The 20,314-nt window shown below is 41.6% G+C and overlaps 1 protein-coding gene across 7 annotated transcripts in view; it reads left to right on the top strand.

Annotated features, from left to right (window-relative positions):
- The window catches only part of PDS5B (PDS5 cohesin associated factor B), a 148,145-nt gene that overhangs the window by 21,593 nt on the left and 106,238 nt on the right, over window positions 1-20,314 (top strand). For all 7 annotated transcript variants that reach the window (XM_040979796.1, XM_040979795.1, XM_040979797.1 and 4 more), the window contains exon 2: window positions 16,192-16,317. In XM_040979796.1, coding sequence (XP_040835730.1) covers window positions 16,210-16,317 — 108 coding nt within the window. In that variant the 5' untranslated portion in view covers window positions 16,192-16,209. The remainder of the gene's footprint in view (window positions 1-16,191; window positions 16,318-20,314) is intronic.

Genomic DNA, 20,314 nt, shown 5'->3' with positions numbered 1-20,314 from the left:
AAGACTCAGTTAACTAGTTTTTATGTAAGCATTTGTGTTTTTCAAATTATTCAGTCTTTGCCCCTTCCTTTTCAAGAACAAAACGTGGTAGCGAACAGCGTATCATTCTACTTGGTTTTCCTGTTTTTAGTCTTTGCGTTTCTGAAATTTTCTTTGCCCTTGTCTTCATTAAAGAAAGAGTAACAGGATAACTTAAAATGTGAGAATTTATTAAAAACACTGTCTGGTAATGGTGCCTTTAGTATGTCATTTTTTCGTAGAGCCTTACAGTTCAGTTTGGTTGGCTGGAAATAGGATTAGTAAGTCTAAAAATTTGTCGTGCATTCAAATGAAAATATTTTCTAATGCTTAAATGACAGCAGTTACTCAGTCATAGATTGTATGTGCCTTTTGGACACATTGGTTCTCAGATCTTATAATCAGATTGAATATTGATACTCTTAGTTGCTGTTTTCTTTTAATTACTTCTGTTTTTGAATGTTCTTACTTCTGTGTCAGTTGTTTTCTGCCCGTGGTGTGTCTGTGATTTGCTGCAAGTGCCTGTTCCATATCCGCGATCTTGCCATGTACTGTTGGGTATATTTGTACTCCTGGAAATTCTGTTTGTGAAGTACAGAACCTTAAAGCATTAAAGGGACTGGTCCCAATTTTACATTCACCCTCAGGACTTTATGCATGTGCACACACACGGTGCACAGAATCTGGGTAAATCACCCTTGTTTCTGTAACATCAGGTCATTCCTGTGAGTGATAAGCAGGACGGTGGAATTCATGCAACGCACAAGTCTCGCTGGTGATAATGAGCGCCCTCCACACCTCCACCACGTTATTAATGTTTTAAAGCATTCAAGGGCAGTCTGTCTTCCAAAGAATATGGCAACAGGGAATGAAAATATGCAAAATGACGTTGAAAATACTGGTGCTGAATTGTCTTTGTTTCAGAGGGTTTAATAGTATGGAAGTGAAAATACCTGATGTTCCTGTGTTAAATACTTGATAAAACTCCATGAGCAGAGGAAGTAAGTATCTGTAAGGTATTTAACAGGAGCATTGAAGAAGTCTGTTGCTGGATTAGAATTTTAAGTTTTCTAAAGCTTTTTCAGTCAGAGATAACTTCAGCACGGTTGTGAAGGGACAAGCCTGAACTCCAAGATTTAAGGCCAAACTGGAAATGAACACCAGAGAAGATGTTTTATTTTACTAATGTGCTGTTGTACCCGTTGTGTTGGAGGTGTGGTTTTACACAGTATGAGGGTTCTTTAGAAACACACTGGTTGTAGCATTTGTGCTTCTTCTGTTCATTCTTCAGACCTTCTTAACACATCCTCTTCTTGGAATTCTTAGCTTGCTGTTTTATTGTTGTCTGTAGATTAAATTGAAACTTTCTGATGTGCTGCCGACAATTTTCTCTGCCATCTTTGTCGACTGAACAGCTTCCCTTGTGTTTCCAACACTCATTTTGGTGTACAAGTCAGTGGCTTTTATGACATTTAGGGTCTGTAGCTGAAGTGTCTCCGTTCTGTGTTGTTAGCCCCAGTCCTGGTTCCTCTTAGGGAATGATTTCCAGGACCCCTGTGGATGTCTGAAGCCTCAGATAGTGTTTAGTTGTGTATATAGCATATTTTTCTTATATACATACTCATACTAAGACATGATTTATAAAGCAAACACAGTAAGAGATGAATAGCAATAGCAGTAAAATAATTGCAACCATATACTACAGTAACAGTTATGTGAATGTTTATCTAAGAACTATCTGTGCCTCACTTTCTCCTTCATGGCTTTTTTATGGGGAGGTGTAAATGACTTGCCATTATCGCTTCTCCTGTAATCTGTGGCCATTACTAAGAGAAGTAAAAGTTAGTTGAGCACAAGCATTGCTATCCCATGACAGTTGATCTGATAACCGAGATGACTACTAAGTGACTAATGGGCTGATAGTGTGTTCCGTAATGGTCCTGTGCTGAAGGCAAGATGCAGTTGAAGCAGCAATGCAGGGCTTCCTCACACTGCGTTATGGTGTGCAGCTGAAGGCTTATGCGTGGAAAGCTTGTGAGTTATTTCTAAAATACGCTGTTTCACATTTTTGGACCTCAGATAAATGAAGCCGTGTAAAGCAAAGCTACGGATAAGGGTGAAGTACTGTAATCTGTTGTCTCCATAAACTTTTATTTTTGAATGTTTTGAAAGGATTTAGTCAGACCTTTTGTTTTCTTCAGTATCTTACTTAGATAATGATTTTGAGGTTCATTCGTGATGCGTCATGTTTGTTCCTTTGATTGCTCACTAGCATTGCATTGTATGGACACACATTTTATCCATGCATCAGTTGGTAGACATTTGGGTTGCTTATATGTTTTGGATATAGTGAATATTTCTTATGAAAACTCCTGTAAAATATGTGTATGGACATAGGTTTTTATTTAAGAGTGGAATTACTGGGTCATAACTTTATATTTAACTTTTTAAGAGTTTGTCAAATGGCTTTAAAAAACGGCTGCAGCTGTGCACATTCCCACAGCAGTTTCTGAGGATCTTTTCTTTCAGAACTTCACTGATGCCTGTGATAGTTTTTAAAATTTACAGTCATCTTATTAGTCTAGTTATGTTTAAAAGATACTTCTGTCAGGGCCAGCACTGGGATGTAGTTTGTTAATCCGGCGACTGTGGTGCCAGCAACCCCTTGGGCTTCAGTTGTGGTCCTGGCTTTTCCACTTCCAATTTGCTCCCTGGGAAGGCAATAGCAGATGGCTCAAGTACATGGTCTCCTGCACCCACTTGGGAACCCCGGAAGAAGCTCCAGGTTCCTGGCTTTGGGTCGGCGCAGTTCCGGCTGTTGTGATCGTCTAGTGACTGAACTAGTGACCGGAAGATCCCAGTCCTGTCTCCTTCTCTCCCTGGTAACTCTGCCTTCCAAGTTAAAAAAAAAAAAAACCAAAAGGGATATTTAATCTTGACCTTCTGGATGATACTTCATGGTATGGTTCATTTGCTTTTGATTTTGGAATATTCTTTATTTTTCTTCAGTTTTTAGTTATTTTCATTTTATTAGAAAGGCAAAGGACAGAGACACACAGATCTTTGATATACTAATTCACTTTCCCAAGTACTTGCTACAACCAGTGCTTGGCCGGGCTGCAGCCAGAAACCCAGAACTTAATCTGATTCTCCCCCATGCCTAAGTGGGTAGGTGGGGCCCTGGTACTTGAGGTACCACCTGGCACCTTCCGAGTGCAATTCTGTATGCTAATTCAGAAGGATGGGAGCTGGGGCTCAGACCTGGTGCTCCCATAGCTGATGTCTTAACCTTGGTGGCAAATTCCCCATCCCCCAGCTTTACATTATTTTGATTATTTTTTTTTCAAATAAACTATTTTTGCAATATTTAAAATTAGTTTAGAAAGTGAGGCCATCACATAGTTCATGTGGGCCATATTCAAGGGTAGAGTGGAATTGGCTGCTGGGCAAGGTGGGAGAAAGTGACGTTTGTGCCTTCCAGACAAGCCCACACTGCTGCATGTTGCCAGACATGCCGTTGCACCAGGCTCCTGGTGAGAGGAAGTCTGTTCTGGGCAAGGAAAGGATCGTTTGATGGATGGGTGGGATTTACCTGGAGCTTTCAACACACACCCTTAGCTAGTTACCTAGCTGTCCTATTTTATTCCCCCCTCAAAAAGATTTCTGACCCTGAAGGGTGCAGACTCATCACATCTGTAGTTACTTGTTGCTGACTAGGGGTGCAGAGCTAGCCTGTTGGAGGTGTGAAGCTCTTTCTTACCTAATTCACCCCTCACTGGAGCTGGGAAATTTCTACTAGCGGTGCAGCCCCCAGACCGACCCCCCCGGCCCCTTCATCTTTAAGAAGTTCTTGGCTTTTTGCACAGGTGTTGCCAACATAGGTGGCCTTACCATGCGACATGTGTGCTGAGGCCAGACCACACACCCACGGGGTCTGATCCCGAGATCAGAGATTTTGACATGAAATGAAAGCACAGGTTTCTTGCTGACACCCAAAACCATTAGTGTCTCCCCCGCTCCTCCAACGGCAGTGCTGGCTCAGGGAGCTCTTAGCCCTGGGTGTCGCACACCTGGACAGGGGTAGTGGCCAGGCCGGGAAAGGCCTGTGGCATTTTTTTCTCTAGGACTCCACTGCATGGCCAGCTTGTGGCCCTGGCTCTCACATAAACCAGTTGGTGCAGTGGCTTGGTCTGGGGAGGCCTGTGATGGCAGCTCTGCATGTTTCGAAAGCCCTGAAGCAACCCCCATCCCCACCTAAGAACCTTGGCCCCCTAGCCTGCTGCATCGAGGGCACAGGCTTGTTTTGTCAAATTCATATTCTGTTGAGCTTGTAGTAGAAACCAGAAAACTTAATGACTTGTCTTGGCAGTGCTGTGTGACATACGACTGGGTGTAGGTTTGTAAACTCTCTGAACCTTATTTATTTTATCTGTTAGAATATGGGTAAAATAGGGCCTGGTGCAGTAGCATAGTCCTTCCCTTACAAGCGCTGGGATTCTGTATGAGTGCTGGTTCATATCCCAGATGCCCACTTCCCATCCAGCTCCCTGCTTGTGGCCTCAGAAAAGCAGTAGAACGTGGCCTAAAGTCTTAGGATCCTGTACCCATTTGGGAGACCCTGAAGAAGCTCCTGGTTCCTGGCTTGGGATCAGTTCAGCTCCAGCCATTACAGCTGCGTGAGGCGTGAACCAGAGGATGAAAGATCTTTTTTTCTTCTCCCTCCCTCTGTGAATATTCCCTTCCAATAAAAGTAAATAATTAGAAAAAGAATGGGGTAATAACATGTTTTACTTTATAGAGTTATGAGGAAAATTATGTACATGAAAGAACTTTGAAAATGTGTTTCTTTAGCTGCTGTGCTTACATATGTATCAGAAATGCTTATGTGGATGCTGGGCAGTACTGGCAGTATATCTTAATGTTTAAGACATTGCTAACTTGACTTGGCATGTAAAATCCTCATGGAGGTTTTTCCGAAGGTGTCTTGGGAAATTCAAGTTATGTTTCAAAACTTGGGCACTCTTAGTTTAAGAGCATCAGGTTTGGGGATCTGATGCAGAGCAGTCATATTTGGTGGATGAGTAATTTTAACAGTTGTTAAAGCTCTATGAACCTTAGCTTCTTTTGTTTATAAATCGGGCATAGTTATATTTTTCATTGTTAAGCAAATTCTGAATTGCTCTTAAGTCTTTGGCTAAGGTCAAATGTGAGAGCAATTTGCAGGTCCTCTTTTTAAGCAGCAGTTTTATGTATTAGACGTGTAATTGGGATTTCTACTCTAGTACAGATTACCCTTTAGTGGGGGAAACGATTATTAGGGAATTACATTGATGATAAATCTGTTGAAGGAAAAGTGCAGTGTGATGTGAAAGCATGTTAGAATTTTCCTTTAGGTTGAGTAATTGCTGCCTAGCTGATTGATTGACAGATGAAACTTGTTGGACATGACAGCCAGAAAGGAGAGGAGGATTTCAGAAGCACAGGCAGTAACGTGCTTTGAGACAAAAAAATGTTGATGTGTTGTTAAGGAATAGAAATCGGTCTAGAGAATAATGAGAAAGTGGTCAGATGAGTGTATTTGGAAGTATAAACAAATAGTTGTGGAACTCTTTAGGAATTTTAAGTAAGGCGGTGATTTGGAAAGCCGGGCGTGTTAAGATTATTCTGGCTGCTGCTATGTGACAAATTGTAACAGATTGTAGTATACTAATAGCAAAAGTACAGGTGGGTTTTATTTAGATTTTGTAGATAACATTTGCAAGACTTGATTTTTTTTTTTTTTAATATTGATAGGGAATTGTAAGGAGTAATTCCTGGCTGATTTTCTTTTCCTTTTTTTAAGGAGAAGGAATAGGAAATACTGAGGTGGCACATGCTGAGAGTAGACAAAGAATGAGAGCTTTTTTTGGAGGGGGAAGAAATAGGGAGATTGTTACTTAGCTTTGTGTTGAGTTCATGGTATCTTGAGAGTATCAGCGGAAATGGCAAGCAACATTATGTTTGTGTCCTGGAGTTCAAGCAGGTATAGAAGAGTGCGTATTTATTACTTTAAAGCCTTTGAAGGAAAGCCCAAGGCGGAAACCTCAGGAGAAAAGGTGGAGGGTAAGAAAAGCATGAAGGGGTCAGTGTTGAGCTGTGGTGAATGACAGCTATTTTTAGAGGTAGGGTACAGGGAGTTAGGAGTGGGCAGAATAGTGGAAGAATCACAAGCTGGAGAAAAGCGTGTCTCAGGCAGAAAGCTGTGGTTTAACTTTATCATACTTCTGAGATAATAAATTAAGGATTAGAATACTATTCATTTTATATGGCAGCAGAGATCAATAATAACTTTTAGTTACCTTTCACTATGTAAATAAATCATTCCCAAGACCTATTGCTTTAAAGCAACCATCCCAGCTCTGTAGGTTGGCAGTGTGGGTTTGCCTTGTCTATAATTTTATTAAAAGATCCTGGGCTAGGCATAGCTGATCTCAGCCTGGCTTGCTGATGTGTCTTCACACACACATCGCTGGTTACCTGGTTGTTGGCTTAGGCTGGCTTAGTCTCGATGACTTTAACTGGAGTTAACTGCAACCTTTCTCCATGTGACTTTTATTATTATTATTATTTATTTATTTTTATTGTAAAGACAGATCAGATTTACAGAGAGAAGGAGAGACAGAAAGATCTACGTCTGCTTACTCACTCCCCAAGTAGCCATGGTAGTTTCAGCTGAATTGATCTGAAGTTAGGAGCCAGGAGCTTCTTCCAGGTTTCCCATGTAGTGTAAGGTCCCAAGGCTTTGGGCCATCCTCTAGGGCTTTCCCAGGCCACAAGCAGGAGCTGGATGGGATGTAGAGCCACTGGATACAAACCAGCGCCAATTTGGGATTCCAGTGTGTGCAAGGTGAGGATTTAGCCATTGAGCCATTGCGCCACATTCGAGTCTTCATTTTTTAGTGGGATAACTTAGGTTTGTTCACCTGTTACAAGAGGGGAAGGTCATCAAACCCAGAGAATTAAGCACAATTTCTTGTGAGCTATAAAACTATTTCAAAACATTTTCTGACTTTAAAATGTGTGTGGGGTGTGTGTGTGTGTGTGTGTGTGTGTGTGTGTGTGTGTGTGTGACACAGAGAGATAGAGACACTGACGCACAAGCAAGTCCTGGAGTATTCCCTTCTGCTGCTTTGCTTCCCTGATGGTCCCAGTTAGACTGTCAACTCAGCGCAGGCCTCTCATGTGGGTGGAAGTCCCCAACCTAGTCATCTGCCTCCAACACTGTGTATTGGCAGAAGGCTGGAATTGGAAGCCAGAGTCTGTGATCAACTCCACTTGAGGGGGTTGTTGTGGTGGCAAAATAGGCCAATCCTGCACCATGTGGCTTCAGCATCTCATATGGCTGCTGCATATCCAGCTTCCTGCTTATGGCCTAACAAAGCAACAGAGGGTGTCTTGAGCACCCATTTGGGAGACCTGGAAGAAGCTTCTGGCTTCAGATCAGCTCAGCTTTGGCTGTTGTGGCCATTTGGGGAGTGAGCCAGCTTAGGGAACAATTTTGTCTCATCTCTCTGTAAAATTTGCTTTCCAAATAAAAAAAAATTCTTAGGCCCAGCACGGCAGCCTAGTGGCGAAAGTTCTCACTTTGCCCACTCTTTGGGCACTGGTTCTAATCCCGGCTGCTCCACTTTCCTTCCAGCTCCCTACTTGTGGCCTAGGAAAGCAGTAGAGGATGGCCCAAAAAGTCTTGGGACGCTGCACCCGGATGGGAGACCTGGAAGAAGCTCCTGGCTCCAGACTTCGGATTGGCTTAGCTCCTGCTGTTGTGGCCACTTGGAGGGGAGTGAGCCACTGAACAGCAAATCTTTCTGTCTCTCCTCTCTGAATATCTATCTGCCTTTCCGATAAGAACAAGTAAATCTTAAAGTTCTTAGTGTGCGTGCACACATACAGATGCAGAACTATCATAACAGGAGTCTAACAGATCAAATTCCTGCCCTCACTTGTTCTTTTGGGAGACATCGCAAAGTCAAATCATAAGAGGTACTAATCCAAGGAGGGGAAAGGAAGAGAGGATTTGTTTTCCATAATCTGTCACAGTTAATGCTGATGGTGGTGGAGGATGGTTAAAAGTGAGGGGCTGTTCTGGGAGCCAGATTGGATTAGTGTAAAAGTCGATTGGGGATTGAAGGTAAAAAATGCAGATTAGTTTCTGAGAAGTGTGGTGGAGGAAGGTCATTTGAGAGAGAAGACAACAGATGGAAGGTGTTGGAGCCCGAGAACACGCATAGTATTTTCTTGACCCTCTTGCCTGAATGTCTTCGTAACTATCCAAGAGCAGAATGTGTTTGAATGCTGGATAGGATTGAGTAGGCACAGAGAATGCTGACACCAGGAAAGGGGAGATTCCTGATGAAGTGAGTCTGAGAAACCTGGAGAGGATGGGATTTTGTGAACTTGGGAGGGAATGTTGATTTGAGGAGGACTTTGTGCGTTCTCATCACTGGAAGCTTCTGTTTGACAGCTTTGGTTATCTCACTGCAGTCAGGTCAGCTTAGTAGAGGGCAGTGAGTAGTTGGGGTTTGATGTGAATAGAGAATGTACTTAGTTAAAAATAAATTTTTAAAAAAACTTGAAAGAGCTACAGAGTGAGAAGGAGACAGAACGATCTTGCATTGGTGGTTGATGCTCACCTGTCTACAGTGATCCTGGCTGAGGTAGTCTGGAGCCAGGAGCCAGTGGTTTCTTCTTGATCTCCCACATGGGTGACAAGACCCCCAGCATTTGTGCTGTTCCTTGCTGCTTTTCTCAGACTGTCAGCAGGGAACTGCGTTGTAATTGGAGCAGTTGGGAAGTGAACGTGTGCCCACATGGGACATCTGTCGCAGTCAGTAGCTGTACTTGTCATGCCACAATGATCTTTGAAATTGCATAATTTTATCCTTCATACGGTGGGACGTTGAGCTGGTTACTGACTATAGGAATAACAATTTAATAAGTAAGATAGTATAAATAGTAATATAAAATTACCTTAAATAGACTTTTAAACTTTTTTCTCCGTATTAGAATTGATACTCATTGAAATTTCAGAACCTGAAACGTTTCTTCTGTTTGAGCCAGTTAAATTTTATTTTTCCATGATGTTGGTGGTTCTGGAAAAAAGATGTATGCAACGGAGTGATCATGTTTGCCCTTTTATAAACATTGGTAAAAATGTGAACTTAAGTCAATTTCTAAAAGAATTTATCAAAGCATTAGTGAGAATTACAGCTGTCCCTTCAGATCTGAAGAGGACTAGTTCCACACATCCCTTGGATATCAGAATCTGATGTTCAGATTTCTTATATAAAATGTCATAGAATTTGCATGTAATCTCAAGTTTATAAATTAAAAAAATTTCTGGATCATATCAAATACAATGTGAATGTTATGACAGTCATTATTACGCCATCCTTTACAGAGTAGTGGCATGAAAAAAATGTATCACTAATTATTTTGCGTGAATATTTTCCATCTGAGGTAGATTGAGTCTGCTAATGTAGAACCCATGCTTACGAGGGCCTGCTGCACATTCTTTTTTTTTTTTTTACCGGAATACAAAATAAGTGCTAGATAGACTTAATTTGAGTTAGTGAAGATTAATTCAAGCTGCATGTTGGATTAGAGCTAACATTGTATATGGAATAAAGCATCTTTTTTTTTTTGTTTCAATATTTGGAATCTATATAAATGAAACCCTAAGGTACTCAGTGGAGAAGAGTGTAATTTGTTTTATCATTAGATTACTTGTTACCCCTTGATAAGAATAAGCCTCACTTAGCACTGCTTAATTAATATGTGCTGGGATCATCTTTATGGAGGGCACCATCTGCTGGTTGTAAGAGGTACCAGTTGTGAGGAAGACTACCTTCTATTGTTTATCAGACTTGACAGAATCTTATGTTTTCCTTTTAGATCCATTCCAAACTGCGAGAGAATTCATGGGGGAATTCATTAATTTGATTTTATTTATAATGTGTTTACATAGTTGAGAGGGTTGTACACCCATGTGGGGCTCTTGATTAGGGTGGGAAGGATCAGATATGGAGGAAGATAGATGGGGCAAATGTTTCACTTCTTTATGTTCTTTTGGTCTGCAGAGGGAGGGGACTGCTTTTGCGGTCAAACTTTGCCAGCATCTGGAGATGGGGGACAGTCATTTGATGATGCCTTAGAGACTCCAGTGTGGGGAAGAATGTTCTTTGGGTGTTACTTGAGTGTTTTTGATTGTTCTGGGCACTACTGGCTTCATTGTACCAGGTTGAGGAAATCTTATCAATGTCTATTTCTAAGTTCACCCAGATACCTGCTGCAAATCTTGGCCAGGAGAGTGGTCCAACCTGTTCTGTTTTCCATCCTCTAACAAGGCTCTTGACATCCTTTGTTGGCCTAGATGATCTGACTGTTGTGTCCTCTGTGTGTAGCTGAGTGGACTGTTCACTATACAAGCATCATCAGCTGAGGAGTCTTAGTCCTGATACTTGTTCTCCAATGTTGGACTGCATATATTGTGATTTTCCCTGGGGTCTGGATTTGAGCCCAGCATGCTAACTGGGGAATCCCCTGAGAAACCTTGTCTGGGGTGACCTTGTACTTCACTCTGGTGTGTGCCAGCCAGTGCAGGATCAGGTTTGGTCCATTACCTGCAGCAGGCAGTGCACAAACCAGTTGCCTAATTAATTCTGCTTCCGGTTCCATCTCTCACATGAACTCACAGGTGCTGCAGCCTACCCCAACCCAGCCTGCCACAGACCCAGTCTTCACACACACCAGTGGGTGCTGCATCTTAGTCAGGAAGTTCCCTGATAACTCCCACCAGGCCCAGCCCCAGTCACAGTTTTTGTGTGTGCTGGCATGTGATGTGGCCCAGCCCAGTCCATCCCACATCCCATCTGGCTTTAGTGCACACCCATGGCTGCTGCAGCTTCACTCAGCTGTCAAGCCAGGCTCACATGTGAATCTACTGCTACCTTGTGCTACTTGGTCTGCACTCAGCCCTGACTCTCATGCTCACGAGTGGGAGCTGTAGTCTAGACAGAGTGCCCACAGTTGCACCAGCCAGCACGCCCCCAGTCCTAGATTTGCCCGAGGGTACTATGGTCCAGCCTGACATGACTTGTGGCTAGTCCCGCCACTTGCTAGCTGGTGCTACAGCCTAGACCAGCTGACCCATGCTCCTTGTGGCTCTCTTTCGTGCCAGCCCTGCCCAGACTTGCCTGCCCCCAGACCCAGCTCTCATGCTCATTAGTAAAAGCAGCAGCCCTGTAGGGGAGGAATCCAGTGTAGATAGCTTTTAATTAACATAGTAAAGTAGCACTTCCAGTAATAGTTTATTTTCTTTTTGTCACTGAGAATCTAATGTAATTTTGTGGATTTTCAAATAAATTGCAGAGATGACAGTTACAGTCATTTTTTAAAACATTTACTTCTATTCATTTTTTGTCGTTTTAGTCTGGTAATCTTTACATAGTTGAAAGGGTCAAGGGCTACAGGAAAGTGGGTATGACCATTGTTTCCACATTATTACTATTTTTCTAGTCTAGGGTAAGGGGAGATGAAGAGAGAAGCCCCACCCAGCCTCCCACCCATCCCAGGTTCCCGGCGTTGGACATGCTCTGAGGGTCCTGCTCAAGTGGTTTGGATAGTCCAGCAGTTCTGAATTGCTGCCAGTCTTGTCATTCCAAACATGATTAAATCTCTCCAGAATCCATTGACTGACATAGTCTACCTTTGAGTCTCCATTTGCCCAGATTTTCACTGCCAATACATGGCTGGGGTAGAGATGTTGGTTTGTTCTGTCCTCTGTTGTGGTACCAGGTGTCCTCTGCAGGTTCTGATGGACTGCCATATCCTCCGTGTGCACCTGGATATACTGTCCACTGCTCTGTCTGAGCCTCTGCGGAGGCTCGGCTTTGACACATGCACTCCATGGTCAGACCATGGAGTCTTTTTTTTCAAAAATTTGTTTATTTTTGTTGGAAAGGAAGATTTATGCAGAGGAGAAGAATCAAAGATCTTCCATCTGATGGTTCAGTCCCCAAGTGGCCGCAGTGGCCTTAGCTGAGCTGCCAAAGCCAGGAGCTTCTTCTGGGTCTCCCACAAGGGTGTAGGATGTGGAGGCTTTGGGCCATCTTCTGTTGCTTTCCCAGGCCCCAGGCAGGGAGCTGGAAGGGAAGTGGAGCAGCCGAGATATGAACTGGCGCCCATATGGGATCCTGGTGCATGCAAGATGAGGACTTTAGCCACTAGGCTAGTGCGTTGGGCTCAGTAGGTCTATTTCTAGGCTCTCTGTTGTATTCTCATGAGTTTTCTTGGAAATCTATCTCCTCTCCCCCCACCCCCCCGCCCGATTTATTCTCCAAATGTGTATTGGCCCGTGCAGAAGCCTGGAGTCTGGAATTCTGTCCAGCACTTCCTTGTGAGTCCCAGAGACCTAAGTACTTGTTCTTACCTGCTGCTTCCAAGGTGCACTGTAGCAAGAAGTTGGTATCAGGAACAGAGCTGGGGCCTGAAACAAGGTGCTCCAAATATGTTTTGGACTCTGGAATCACAAGTGGTGCTCAGAGCTGTGTCTGTCCTTATCTTTTAAAAAAATAAATACTTGCATTTGATTTCCTTATTCGTGTTTAGGAGCCTTGCATGTATATGCTTTTATTTTTTTAATAAAATACTTGTTTTTATTGGAAAGGCAGACTTAGAGAAGGAAAGAGAGAAAGATCTTGTATCTGCTGGCTCACTCCCCAAGTGGCCACAGTGGCTGGAGCTGAGCTGCCCGAAGCTAGGATTGATGAGCCCCTTCTGGGTCTACCTTGAGGGTAAAGGGTTCCAAGACTTTGGGCCAATTTCTGTGGCTTTTCTGAGGCCACAAGCAGGGAGCTGGATGGGAAGTGGAGCAGCCTGGACACGAACCAGTGCCCATATGGGATTCCAGAGCATGCAAGGCCAGGATTTAGCCATTGAATCATTGTGCTTGGGCCTTTTGTATTTTTTTTTTTTTTGTCATATTATCCTTGGATTTTCTTGTCATAGTCGTGTTAACTAGTTTTATAAGGCTTGGTGAAGAGCAGATGTTTGATGTAGTGCTTAAAAGATGCTGTGTGGAAGCACTTGCATTTTGCATGGGAGTGCCTGCTTGACGTCTGAGCCTGCTGCTGGTTATCGCTCTGTGCTAATAGAGGAGCCCCGGAAGCTCTGCTGCCACCTCTGTGGAAAGCAGGAGTTGTGTTCTTGGCTCTGGATCCTGGCTCCCACTTTGGTTTTGGGAAGTGAACTGATGGATAGGCGTATTTCTGCCCTCTCCCCCCCCCCCCCCCGCTTTTGAAGTAAATAAATAGGTAACTAGATAGATAAATAAATATTGTTGTTCTTTATTCCTTGCAGTTTTTTGGTGTAATACTGAAATGACTTCATTTCCAGCTGTGTTAGTTGGACTCACTAGCAAAGTAATCTAGAGGACTCCTTGTGGAGAGTTTTATTGGTTATTTGTTTTATTTAATAGTTTTTTTCTTCTTGAGTTAATTTTAGTGATTAAATATGTATTGTATCTAAATTTCAAGTGTTGTGCCATTAACTTTGTAAGGTTGACTGGTTTCTTTTTTTTTGATATTTATTTATTTTATTGGAAAGTCAGATATATAGAGAGGAGGAGAGGCAGAGAGGAATATCTTCCGTCTGATGATTTCACTCCCCAAATGACCGTAACGGCCAGTACTGTGTCGATCCAAAGCCAGGAGCAAGGGCTTCTTCCAGATCTCCCACACGGGTGCAGGGTCCCAAGGCTTTGGGCCGTTCTCAGTTGCTTTCCCAGGCCACAAAGCAGGGAGCTGGGTGGGAAGTAGAGCTGCCGGGATTAGAACCAGTGCACATATGAGATCCTGGCGCATTCAAGTCAAGGAGTCCCCGTTTCCATTAACTTTTTAGGACCGCTTGCATACAAGTCAGCATATTTTTTTGGCACCAAAATAAACTGAACTTTAAATTCAGTTTTCCCGTTAACTTTCTGAAGTAAGCGTGTAATATGTAAAATCATAGTTAATTCATTTGTATAGTTGTATTGCATGCTAGTGTATAAATTTGCTACAGTTTACCTGTTCGTTTTATTTTTGGACGTTTGTGTTTTCTGTTTTGACTATTCTGAAAGGTACTTTTGTGAGCTTTTTTTGTTTTGTTTTATTGCAGAGTTGTACTCGTGTTCCTATTAAGTAAATAGCAAGGAATGAGTCCTAAGAGTTCATTTTATCAAAATAGGTCTTTAGCATGTTGGTGTTTGAATGGTGTATTTTTCCATCTTTTGCTTCCAAAGGTTAATTTGTAAATTTTGAAATTATGTCTTTTGGGGCCTGGTGAGATGGCTCAATTAGCAAATCCTTCTGTAAGCCCTGGTATCTCATATGGGCACTGGTTTGTGTCCTAGCTGCTCCACTTCCCATCCAGCTCCCTGCTTGTGGCCTGGGAAAGCAGTCGAGGACAGACCAAAGCCTTTGGATCCTGCACCTGTGTGGGAGACCTGGAAGAAGCTCCTGGCTCCTGGCTTTGGCTGAGCTCTGTCCATTGTGACCATCTGGGGAGTGAACCAGTGGACAAAAGATGTTTCTCTCTGCCTTTCCTTTACTCTGTAAATCTGCCTTCCCAATAAAAATAAATGAATGTTAAAGAGAAGTTACTTATTTTTAAATAATTTATTTTATTTTTATTGGAAAGTAAAAATTACTTTCACACTGCTGTATTAAAGTTTTAAAATTGTCTCTTGTTCGTGTATACGAGATTTCTTAAATTTCATGGAAAATATGCATTATCCTTTAGGTTTATATTGTGACTGTTAAGACACTTGCTTGTTTAAATTCTGTTGCTTTTGAGGTATTTTGATTGCTTTAAGATTTTGTTTCTGTTCTTGACCTAGTATTTGAAATTTCATGCATTTTGGCTTTGAGAGCTGATGGACTGATGCTTTATGGTATTCTTTATGGGTCTTTGGCCTTTGCATCATTACTTCCCTGATATTTCCATGAATCCTGGGGTAGGGCTAGTTGCACTCTTAACATTTTTTCTTTCCTCTTTTCTGGTTCATTCAGTCTTACAGTTCTTACTGTTTGCCAGTGAACTCTTCTGCTGAGTTTTGAACCCTCTCCCCTTTATTGTTCTACAGTTATCCTAGCTTACTTTAAGTTTTCTTTACTTTCTGTAAATCATTTTCAGAATTTTTAAATTTAAAGTTATAAGTATATGGTCGTTTTCTAATCTATTAGTATATTGAGAATTCTGCATCTCTTTTTGGTGCCTGGGATGTTTGCAGGTTTTTGCTTATGTTTCAGTTTTTTCTAGTTGTATGGTTATTTTTCTTGACTTGATACACCATTCATTGTCTAGAAAATCAGAGTACGGATTCTTAGCTGCTTAGGATGTCACTTGCCCTTGTCTAGGTGGGGTTAGGATTTTGTTAGGTGCATGAGAAAACTTCCAGTTGGAATTTGGGGTCACTGAGTTACTGAGTTCATGGTTTGAGGTTCTTTGGACCTGCCCTATTAGGTCAAGGGAACCTTAGCACATATGTTGTTTCATGTCTAGAAAGTAATTCACTGTGCTCTCAATTTGTTATTACCTTGCTGGGTTTAGCAGCAAAGCAGCTTTATCCGTGCAAGTGGAAGGTGGGTGAAAGGGGCACATGCTGGCTTTGATTTGCTCTCTCCTTTGCAGGTGCATCTGTTTGGGTTGAGACACTGTTGCACTTTAACAGTAAGGAAGTCTGTCTCTCTGACTCTGCCCTGTGACAGTCAGAGTGACAAACGCGCCTAGAGCATTAATAGATGGCATGCTTGAGAGCTCTCCTAACTTCCCTGGGCTTCTGTTTCCTAATGTGATGCCAGTAATTTGTAGTCCTTTTCAAAATATGCTCACTTTTGATTTTCCCCTTGGTATTTTTGATATTGTTGGAGTGTGCAGTAACACTGTTTACCAGTGTTAGAAATGAAAGTAGAAATAAGCTTTGTATTTTGTGAAAGCAATTTTGGAAAATGTTCAGCGGAGTGATTTTCAAGTTAATTAAGTGGATTACTGCAAATTATAATGTAGTTAGAAAGTTTAAGGGGTGGGACAAGTTATGTTATAAATGTTGTTTATACCTACCTTTTTTCACACTTAATAATTTTTTTGTTTTAGGGGTAAGATATTTCCACCATGGCTCACTCAAAGACAAGGACTAATGATGGAAAAATTACTTATCCTCCTGGTGTTAAGGAAATCTCAGACAAAATATCTAAGGAGGAGATGGTGAGACGGTTAAAGGTGAGTAAAATTACGTGTTTGCTACCTGTTTGGAGTACTCTGTGGAAGTCACACTGGGCTGTACTTTTTTTAGTATAAGTTGAAAAGTGACTCAGAGCAGCAAAGGACGGATAAGGAATTTAAGGAACCAGAATGAATGAAGAGAAGTAAGGGTTCCTTGGCTCTAGCAGTTAGAAAGGCAGAACTAGTTTTTCCACCTTCTTCCACCCTTTGGTGTAAAAAAAAAAGTCCATCATAAATTGTTCTGTTTTTCTAATTCTGTATGCATTTAACATTCGTTTTCGTCTGTACTAAGTTGTATATAGTTTCATTTTTTTCTGTTTTTTTTTTTCTCCCGTATCTTCTGAAAAGGACCATTTTAATCTGAGAAAGGAAGTTTTAGGTCTTTATACTTGGTACTCAGGCTGTTTTACTTTCCTGGACGTGATTTGATAGTAGGTCACCGAGCTTGACTGTTAGCTCCTCCCCTGCTCCGGACAGCAGGCAGCCACCAGCGAGATTGAAGGTGAACATCTTTGGTTGGCTGCAGCCACCTGCTCATGTCTCAGTGTTTGAACGATGGTGGAGTCGCTGTGATTGTTAGAATGATTAGAGAAGCATTTGGTCAAAGAGAATGTTAACATTCAGTAAGATTAGGTGGTCTTTAGTTTTCAGCATTTTTTTCTATTCCGAGTTGTGTTTACTAACACCCTTATGTTACTTCATATGTTAACGATTTTCTTGTATGCCAGTGCTTGAATACTTTCTTTAGTTAATCATTGAAAGCCCAGGAACCTTAAAAGCAAGTATATTTTATATTGCTATATGATGTTTTTATAAAGAGGAAAAGCTGTTAATACTCTTACAATTTACTTGAGGTATTTTGTACTTTATCAGGTATTGAAATGTTGGATAACAGATGTTCATTCAAAGGACAAAACTTGATTAGATTACATGTTAGATTTATTTGTTTCATGAATGATGGGTAAGCATCTCAACTATATACTGAGAAACAAATCTTGAATACAGAAAGATCCTACACTTACAAGGTATTTCACACTAGTTGTCTTTTAGAGAATAGCATGTTCTCAGACATCTTGAGGTCTCATCAGGATTATGAATGAATTTAATGCGCCATTTGAACTGTGGACGGCGGTGGGGAGCCCCAGCACTGGGCCTTGGGCAGCTCCGTTGTCTTGGTGGAGCAGTGCCCACAGTACTTGCATTTATTGTTGTAGTTTGCTCCATCATTTTGTAGACATGTATGTCTGACAGTAACTGGAAGTTTATATAGTTTTTCCTTATTTATTTTTCTAATTTATATTCTGTTTTTTATTGTGTAGTCCTTCTTAGACAAATCTGAAAAGGTTTTTATGGGATGTTATAAATTTTAATAGGTGCAGATACTGTTGTAAATTTTAAACTACAGCAGATTAATGTACAAAGTAACATGTGATTTCTAGTTTTCCTGTAGCAGTTTACTAAAACTTTATTTAGTCACCTAGTCTTGTGAAGATTCTAGAGAAAGAAGTCCTGTACAGCTAGCTCTTTTTTCTCCTTTGTGTCTTTGGAAAAACACATATGTGACCCAAACATACATTGTATTTTATTTTTATTTATTTAAAAAGCTGAGAAAGACTGACTGCCCGGCAAAGTTATAATATCTATAAGTTTATTCCCGTTAAGCCCTAAGATACCTGGGGCTGGGGCTGATTACAGCTGGAAGGAGAGAATTCATCCAGGCCTCCTGTAAGGGTACATGGCTATAGCGGCCAAGTACGTGAACCTGCTGGGTCAGAGTATGCATTGGCAGGAGTTGAGAATTGGTAGGAGAGCTGGTGCTTGAACCACATGGGATACAGGCTTCCTAAGTGATGTCTTACCTGATAGATCAAACAACCCCCAAACGTAACATCTTAAAGAAGTAAAATTAGGGCCTGGCGCGTTAGCGTAGTGGTTAAAGTCCTCGCCTTGAATGTGCTGGGATCCCATATAGGAGCCGGTTCTAATTCTGGCAACCCCACTTCCCATCCAGCTTCCTGCTTGTGGCCTGGGAAAGCAGTTGAGGATAGCCCAGAGCCTTGGGACCATGCACTCGCATGGGAGACCTGGGAGAAGCTCCTGGCTCCTGGCTTTGGATTGGCTCAGTTCTGGCCATTGTGGCTGTTTGGGGAGTAAACCATCAGATGGAAGATCTTCCTCTCTGTCTCTCCTCCTCTCTGTATATCTGACTTTCCAATAAAAGTAAAATAAAATAAATCTTTAAAAAAAAAAGGAAAAGAAAAGTAGTAAAATTAAAGAATTAGCAGTCTGGACCTCATACCCTAAAACTAACTGCACCACCAAGTTGGAAGGATTGGCCCACTGTTGATTCTATCATCATTTGGTGTATAATAGAACCAGAGCATTGTCCTGTGAGGGTATTTTCTGTTACTGTGATGATTCATTACAAAGTGGAATCCTTTATTCCTCAGGTATCTATCTGTACTTAAATGGAAGTGCTTGTACTAGGAAAGCCTTGAGGCGTAAACATTGATGCTTGATAATGTAACCAGCCTTACTTATTGCTTAGTATTTGTAGCACCACCTAGTGGCTGCTATACAGTCACTTTTGCATTGGAGTTTAAGTATCTTCCTGTCAAGTAAATTTTAAATCTTGTTTTAAGTAGGAATAGCACATACTGAGGTCATGATTGTAACTAATACTGAAATTAGGATAATCTCACAGATTGAAACTTTTTTGCTCCATTCTTGTTAACACATTAGTTTATGAAGATGTTTTTGAAAAAACATGTGTCTCCTGTAGCTTCCATCTGTTTCCAAGGTGTGTGCCAGCTAATCAGTGAGCTGTTCTCATGATATTCTCTTCTACTGCGGCACAAAAAATACTGTTAGGTGGCGTGATGTTTGCTTCATTCTGCTTTTCAGCATTTAAGGATGCATCTTTTTTTTTTTTTTAAAGATTTATTTTATTTAATTATTTAAAAATTTATTTACTTTTATTGGAAAGTTAGATATATATGGAGGAATAGAGATAGAGGGGAAGATCTTTCGTCCGATGTTTCACTCCCCAAGTGGCTGCAACAGCCAGAGCTGTGTTGATCTGAAGTCAGGAGCCAGGAACTCTTCCGTGTCTCCCATGAGGGTGCAGGGTCCCAAGGCTTTGGTCTGTCCTCGACTACTTTCCCAGGCTGCAAGCAGGGAGTTGGATGGGAAGCGTGTCTGCCAGGATTAGAAGTGGTGCCCATATGGGATGGCTTTAACCACTAGGCTACTTAGCTGGGCCTAAGATTTATTTTATTTAAAAGCCAGTTACAGAGAGGGAGAGACAAGACAAGAGAGACCTTCCATCTGCTGGTTCACTTTTCAAATGGCAACCACCAGCTGGTCTGAAGCTGGTAGCTAGGAGCTTCTTATGGATATGTGACATGCATGCAAGGATGCATATCCTTGGGCTGTCCCAAGGCTTCCCAGACTATTAGCAGGGAAGTGGAGTAGCCAGGACTTGAATTGGTGCCCATGTGGGATGTTGGTGCCTCAGGTGGAGGATTAGACTGCCATGCCATCACCCTGGCCCCCAAAGATACATCTTCTGACTTGTTGAATCTCTGTTATCTTTTAGTTTAATACTGAAAATTAATGAAAAGAAATTTTATAGAAAAGGTGATGCTATTTTTAAGGAGGACATTGCTTTTAGTTCAGATGAGCAAGTGAGGGCAGAAGTTTCAACAGATACCTGTTATTCTTGCATTAATGTACACTGTATATGGCTAATTTGAAACTTATGATTAGCACATATAAATAAAAGATTATTTTTTAAAGTTGTTTACACTGATTTTTTTTTTAGCAACATCTTGTGTAAAGAAAAAGCATAGTGTGTTTATTTGAGGTTATGTAAATATATGTGGCCTTTGTTTCAAATACCTGTGTTTAAAATGTTCAAAAGCTCTTTGACAAGGAGGGATGGAGCGAAGGGAGGATGAGTATTGCCCCATCGGTTAGTTCATTCTCCGGTGTC

The sequence above is a fragment of the Ochotona curzoniae genome, unplaced genomic scaffold, assembly GCF_017591425.1.
Source record: "Ochotona curzoniae isolate NIBS_2020 unplaced genomic scaffold, NIBS_Ocur_1.0 contig_3332, whole genome shotgun sequence".
NCBI lineage: Eukaryota > Metazoa > Chordata > Mammalia > Lagomorpha > Ochotonidae > Ochotona > Ochotona curzoniae.
This window is presented reverse-complemented; position numbering and strand designations above follow the sequence as displayed.